Genomic DNA, 7,116 nt, shown 5'->3' with positions numbered 1-7,116 from the left:
TCATGGTATTGGTGTGTTTTTCATCTTTCGCGCTGCTCGCGCGGGTTGTTCGTACCTTTTTTTTGTGTTCATTCTCACCGAATTCTTCCATCGACGGTTCGACGGGGAGCCTTCCTGCGGGCTGTGGAATCTTCTTGTTCCAAACAAAATCAGCCATTTGATACAGAAACACGACATTCCGTTTAAGTTAACCTATTGTCAATTGGTTTTTTTTCTTTACTTGCGTATTCAATGTGGCACACACTGATTGTTTCGTTGTTCTTATCCCACCGCAGAACACGTGGCCGAGGACGCGGCAGAGGACGCGCGAAGCTGCTCGGTGACGTTACTCCAACACTTGGCGGGCCTTTCTACATGTCGCCGAACAACGCAGATCCCAGCCTGGACCCGCTTTATATTGGTAAGCAAAGGTTGCTGCGGTGTAGTTTGTGTTAACAGGTTTTTGTTTTACTCAATCGCCGCTACGTCACTGCTTCAATCTCATCGACAGGTTCTCCAAGCACTGCCACTCCAGCGTATGATGCCGAAGGAAATTTCCTTTTCAATCGCATCCAAACGCCCCGTGGTCGTGGCTCACGTGGTTCCCGGAGAGGCGGTGGGCGCGGTTCACGAACACCCCGCGGCGCCGGTAGTCGAGGAGCATCGAAAGCTGCCCTTGCGGCCATGCTAGCGGCATCAGGTGGTTCCGGTTCTCCCGGATGGCCAGCGCAACTCCCGATTCCCGATGGGCCGATGGTCGGTAGCCCCGACGGACGGATCTCTGCTACGGAATTGACCCCACGCGGCGGCAAGGTGAGACGACCCAGAGGCGGAGCGGTAACGACACGGGGAAAACGGAAGGCGTCGACCGAGGCAAAAACGAGAACGCCGCGAAGTAAAAAGGCCGCGTTGGCTGCCGCCGCCGCTGCTGCTTCAGCTGATGGTAAAGAGTTTGTTGCTGGCGGACACCAAACTCCGGCGAAGGTAGCGGCAGACGGAAGGTCACCAATCACACCGAACAACAACATCTTCATGACGCCCATGGCTGGCGGATTGGTAAGTATTTTTTTTTTATTTTCGCAAAGAACACACGAATCGAGCCTATGACTGTGGCCAAAAACAAACAGACTCCGTGGACACCGTTTGGGTTCGACACAGGGGAGATAAGAACATAGGTTGTATACACAGGTGTGTTGTATATCGTAGGGATACCTTTAAAGGTACATTACAGGTGCAAGGTACATAAAAAAATATAGATTTGATAGGTTCTAAGCAAATTCTCGTTAATGTTTGCGTACAATAGTCGCCGTACTAAAGACGACTGAAGTCGCCGTTTGGTAGTCTGATTCGTAGCTTGCTCAGTTGATGCTGTCGTCGATGTCGGCTGATAGTGGGTTCGAAATGTATATTTTTGCAAAGTTCTTCTAATCTGACAAACTGGTGTCGGAAATCGGATGTTTGGAGTTGTAACGCAGAGAATTGTTACGTATTTGTAATTTTATCGACCATTGCTTTTCCACCGGTACACCGACCTCACATCTCGCACTAGGCCTGGGTGCTGCGCTTTCGCTAGGCTGTTCCACTTCGGAGCAACATGAACCACTGCCTCAATGGCGGCATGGTCCAACACATCTTTGCGCGGGATGGGCCTCAGTATGCTACGAAACGAACGAACCGCGTACGAAGGAAAGCGGCACCCGTGTGCACCTGCTACTGATATGCTGAGTGCCTGGTAGCGGAAAAACGAACCCAAGACGAATTCATAGTTTTCCGGCCGCGGTCGGTCAAGCGACGATGTCGACGACGCGACGCTTTCCAGCACGCACGTGGTACCCCTCCAGCAGAGCAGAGAGGAGGGATTCGTTCGGTTCGTCGTGCTCGGTCATCGACGTTGGTGGTGTTCGGCGCGAGCAATTTATGTTTCTTCCCCGCGCGCCGCCGCCGGCTGCGTCGCGCGGCTGGTGGCTCGGCGTAAATGTCGCGTTCAAACGATGATGGGCACCGTCGTGTCCGCTCGGTTCCGACGCCGGTTGATCTCCGAATGCCTACCGCATGCTTTCGGCTGGCACTCGGTTCTTCCTTCCGTTGGGCCTCGGGATCCGGACCAATACGGGATGACTTGCACCGCAGGGGTGGGGTGCGCCGTGTTCTGCGAAGATTCGGTGTCACCTTGCTGATACGTGATTCGCATTTCTTGGCGCACGGATCCGATTCTCTATGAAAATCACACTCATTTGGATTGCCCTTCAAACTTTTCATTTAAAAAGGTTGGCAGGCTGTTAATTCCGAGCAACATTCGAACAGTCTTCCCGCTTGCGGCCATCTTTATGCGTGTGCGTTCGTGGGTGCGTGGGTGCAATGCACTGTGGCAAGGGTGGCAAGTTGATGAAGTTGGGGAATCCAGACCAAAATAGAAACCTTTTAAAGCATCTACGCCTTACATCTACGCCGTACAGCGCTGTGTTTACGTAGAGTCGAATGCAACGCGTCCCGTGGAGAGCTTGAAACCTAATTAAAACTCCACGGTGGCGTGTGCATAGAAAATGTACTATTTAGTACTATACAAAGCACTACACCATAATGTGGTGGCCTGCAGAGGTGAATTGACCATTAAGTACGCTTGAAACCCTACGGATGCGGTTGAGGGGCGATTCTGCGTACCGTTCGACCTTAGGTGTATCGCACAAGGGCAATAAACAGTCGCTCGGTGATTGATTCCATCCAAATGATGGCCGTTTATCGATCGTCATCGATGTTCTCCCGAATATCGGTAGACAGGCATAGGGGGAGCCCTACAAAAAGAACCAGCACTTAAATGCGCCCCTACGTCGGTGTATTTCGTTTCCCGGGTTTGGATGTTCCCCGTGCGCTACAAGGTGTAGGTTGTATGCAGCCCAAAACGAACGGTTTAGTCCCGTTCGTTCGCGTGTTTTATTGCAATCGATTGATTGGAATAACCGGCTTTTTACTGGTTTCAACTTGTCTTGTCCATTTGTCGCGTTTGTCGCGCGTTTATTGCAAATTTTACACCCCGCAGAGAGGGCCCCTCCGTCCATCGAGACAAACATGCTCGATGTTCTTATCAAACCAGCACCTATCTATACACTATTGTCGCTTGCGGGTTTCCGGGTGCTTACTAGCGTTGGCTCCCTCCAAATCTGCAGCGCAATGCGTTAAATGTTTTATGTTTGAAACTCTGGAATAAAACTGAGAAAATAAACATTCAGAGCGCAGGCCAATAATGTGATTATGATTGTGTTATAGGATCCCTTCCGACCTAAGCTGCAGATTCGCGAGCTAAAAACGCCGAAAAATGCAATCAAGTCCAACACGCCACCGTCCGGTGCGCTGCTTACGCCCGCGGCAAACCTTTCCGGGGCACCCGGTGGCGTTGCCAGCTTGCAGCTGTTTGAGGAGGACACCCGGATGAGCGGAGACTTTAACTTCACCACACCGGTGCGGCTGATCGGCACCGGGGACGGATGCTTGCAGCAGAACGACGAGTCCCAAAGTTCGTACCTGAGCAGTACCAGCGTTACGCAGGATGCAACTACCTCGGCCGCAGTCAGCACAAACGGAGCACAAGCGCTGCCAGCCGATGCCGCCACCGCAGCGGCTATTGCCGCGGAGCCGGGAAAGGATGGAATGCTTGCCGCGACGACGATAACCGGTACGGGTGGTGGTGGCGGTGTCGGTACCAGTAGCAGCAACAGCAGCACCACAAGCAGCTCCCGGAGGCCTAAGGGCAAGATGGAAGTGCTCGATGCACAGTAAGTACACAACCCCTCCAACCTGGCCGAAAAGCACGAGGCCGAAACTAACACACGCATTTGGTTCACACTCTTTTCCCCAGTCGGGCACAGTTTACGGTCGACCTGTTGGCAGAATACGAATGGCCACCGCCCTCGCCGGGCACCCGAGGAACCGACACGTTTATGCTGCAGGAGCAGATTGCCGAGTACCTCGGAGTGAAGAGTTTCAAGCGCAAGTATCCAGACCTGATGCGCCGCCCGGTCGAAATGGAGGAGCGCAACTTTCTGCTGGAACAGGGTTTGGCATCTGAAAAGATGTGTGACCTGGGGCTGACGGCGGTGTACGCGTCCGAGATACTGGACATTATGTGCAACGACTATCCGGAAAAGTACGAGGAGTACACGCGGTACTCGCGCGAGAAACATTTCCGTGAGCTTAGCAATCGCCAACGCCAACAGCAGGAAGAGGTCGTGGCGGCGGTGGCAGCAGCGGCGGCAGCGGCAGCTGCGATACCGGCAGCTCCGATCGACCGTGCGAAGTTGCAGAAAGAAAAAGCCATCGAATCAGCCTCTAACTGGAACAGTACCTTCAACAAAGAGTAAGTGTTTTAATGTTCTTCATTGAAAAGCCTGTAAGCCATTTCGGCTGTTTGGTGATTGAACTAATAACCTCTTTATCATCTACTCGCTTGCAGACGACGGGATACGAGGCGAGCGTGTATGGATCTGCAAACATACGTGGTGCACGTTCCGCGACGGAATCAATGCGCGCAAACAGCGCGCCCCGAAGGCACCGCACCGAGCAGGCAGCTTTCTAATTATCCCGTTGCGCTGGTCCCTGGTCAATTCAGTGAATATTACACAACCTACACACCGGAACAATTGGCGTAAGTTTTTTATCAATCACTGATGATCGCTGACTGAGGAAATGTAACTATATTCCGTTTGATTTTGTGTGTTTTAGTTGCTATCCTATCAACACCATGTTGCTGGACCCGCAGCAGCTGGAGGAGATCGTTTCATCCGAGCGCTACAAAAAGCTGGCCGCCGAAGAAGCTCGTCGGGCTGAGTGTTACGAAACGTCATGCAGTAGCAGCAACAGTAGTAGTAGCGGTAGCAGCGACAGCGACACCGATAGCGACGACGACGGTAGTAGCAACGGTGGGGAGGACAGTGGCACATCCAGTGACGGGGAAAGTGGTGGTAAACATATGCGCAAAAGTCGCTCTCAACGCGGAAGGAGCAGCTCATCGGATTCCTCATCCAACACCGATAACGAGACGGAAGTCTCAGGTGCTACGGAGAGGCGGAAGGTTCGTCGAAAGCGAAAAGTGGCCAGCAGCAACAGCATCCTGACGGTGGACGGTGAAGATGAGGACAAGAATGTGAAACCGACGGCAGTGGTCACTCCGGTGAGGCGCTCGAGCCGAGGGCTGAGTGCAGGGGCGACGACGACGGTTCCCCTCGCTGTCGAGGTTAAGATTCCAACGGATTCTGACGTAAGTACCGGAGTGTCCCAGTTCGTGTTCCATTTTCCTTACTCATAATTTTTTCGCTTCTTCCCGACTAGGATTCGGACGTTCCTCTCAGTGCACATGCGGCGAAGCGAAAGAATGCGGTAACTACCGCAGCAATAATAGTATCCGCCGGAGGCGGAAAGCGTATGGTGGACGAGAAGCCAACACTGACGGTGATGAAGCGGCCCCCACTGAACCCGTACATGTGCGCCGTTTGCCTTGGGCCGGAAAACAAGAATAAATACAACAAACCGGAACGTTTTGTGCGTTGCGATCGCTGCCGAAGGAAAGGTACGCCAGGGAGAAGATAGTCGAGGGTGCGTGCCTCAAGTGGAATGCAACATATTTCATATTTTCCTCCTTTTTTCTGCAGCACATCCGTCGTGCATCGGCATGTCGTCGGTGATGTATCGCCGAGTGCAGCAGTACAAGTGGCAGTGCACCGAGTGCAAGCTGTGCATGAAGTGCAACCGGAGGCCGGCGGCAATCGACAGCAAGATGGTATACTGTGATCAGTGTGATCGAGGATTTCATTTGGCTTGCAAGGGTCTGCGGAACTTACCTGATGGTGAGAAGAGTCGTGAAGGAATTCATCCTTTGTGGTTCATGCCTAAAACGCATTTCTTTTCTATCGCCGATCAGGTCGTTGGCACTGCAGTATCTGCACCATCTGCAGTCAGTGCGGTTCCCGAACACCGGAAGGACACCCGAACGCTCAGCTAACCGCGCAGCAACGGCAGCACCTCGCGATGGTGGCCGAATGGACGCACCAGTACTGTTTGAATGCCTTAACCCGAATACGGGAGCACGTGCGAACGCTATGCGTACCGTGCGTGCGCGAACGGAGGCAACGAATGCAGCAAGAGAATGCCCAGCAAACCACTGTTGCGGCTGCTGTTGCAGCAACCCCGGCGAGACAGAGCAATACCGAGAACCATGCAATACTTAACAACAACAACAACAACAAACCCATCAGCACGCCCATGGGTGGCGTGACTGTGGATAGGAAAGCCCAGCTCACTATACCGGTAACAACCGGTGGTCCGGTGAATACAATGAAAGTGGTGGTACGAGCACCGATAGTAAGGAAGTTGCCAGCGACGTCCTCCAGTTCGGTGGTAACGGTGCAGCAGCAACACAACAGCAGCTACACCGGTGGTAACACCTTTGCGGTCGGTGGAACCGTAGTGCCACAATCCGTTCCAGCGGATGTTACTAGAACCGTAATGGGTGGTCCTTCTGTTCGGAGCTCGTGAACCGCTTTGTAAGAGGATACAGAATAGAGCACACCACACGGGACTAGGCACGGGGTCAAATGCGGGCATTACTGAGGGAAATCTTTCAATAGATCCATTTCCTTTTGAACAACGAATCTTATCTGTTCCCTTAACTCTATTGTACAGACAACAAAGAAAGTGGTGACGGCGGATCAAAAGTGGCTATTTAAAATGCGTATGCATAATAGAGACATATAAAGATACATTTACGTTCGATAGTTTACGGTAAACATTTCAGTACCACGTCGTTTGGGCGGCGGTGTGATGAATGCTTACGACGTTTTTAAAGATATTTTACGTATTTTTTTCGGTTAGTTTAACGTTTATTGCTGCGCAGCGCGACAAGAAAACACACAACTAGAACAATTTAGTTGGTTAAAAATCAGGACACGCGAACCTGGAACGAGAGAACACTTGTGTGTTTGTGAGTAATATGTTGTGCCCACCCGTCACAGCGTGGTAGCTCGGTGGAAAGCACTTCATTTCCGAAACTCAAAGTCATTATCCAACTGCTGCTGGTTTCGTTTTTGTGACGTAGACGAAGAACATGTTGTTAGACTTTACGTGGGGGTGGCAAGAGCCAACACTAGT

At 52.1% G+C, this 7,116-nt stretch overlaps 1 protein-coding gene across 1 annotated transcript in view; it reads left to right on the top strand.

Annotated features, from left to right (window-relative positions):
* LOC131207292 (mucin-19) overlaps positions 1-6,504 on the top strand; it is a 13,265-nt gene extending 6,761 nt beyond the window's left edge. The window contains exons 5-13 of the mRNA XM_058199904.1: positions 276-400; positions 491-1,035; positions 3,244-3,749; positions 3,833-4,330; positions 4,427-4,618; positions 4,696-5,230; positions 5,302-5,539; positions 5,622-5,816; positions 5,891-6,504. Coding sequence (XP_058055887.1) covers positions 276-400; positions 491-1,035; positions 3,244-3,749; positions 3,833-4,330; positions 4,427-4,618; positions 4,696-5,230; positions 5,302-5,539; positions 5,622-5,816; positions 5,891-6,504 — 3,448 coding nt within the window. The remainder of the gene's footprint in view (positions 1-275; positions 401-490; positions 1,036-3,243; positions 3,750-3,832; positions 4,331-4,426; positions 4,619-4,695; positions 5,231-5,301; positions 5,540-5,621; positions 5,817-5,890) is intronic.
* Positions 6,505-7,116: the final 612 nt, after the last annotated feature.

The sequence above is a fragment of the Anopheles bellator genome, chromosome 2 (assembly GCF_943735745.2).
Source record: "Anopheles bellator chromosome 2, idAnoBellAS_SP24_06.2, whole genome shotgun sequence".
Taxonomy (NCBI): Eukaryota; Metazoa; Arthropoda; class Insecta; order Diptera; family Culicidae; genus Anopheles; species Anopheles bellator.
Note: the sequence above shows the minus strand (reverse complement) of the source record. Positions and strands in the feature narration are given on the sequence as shown.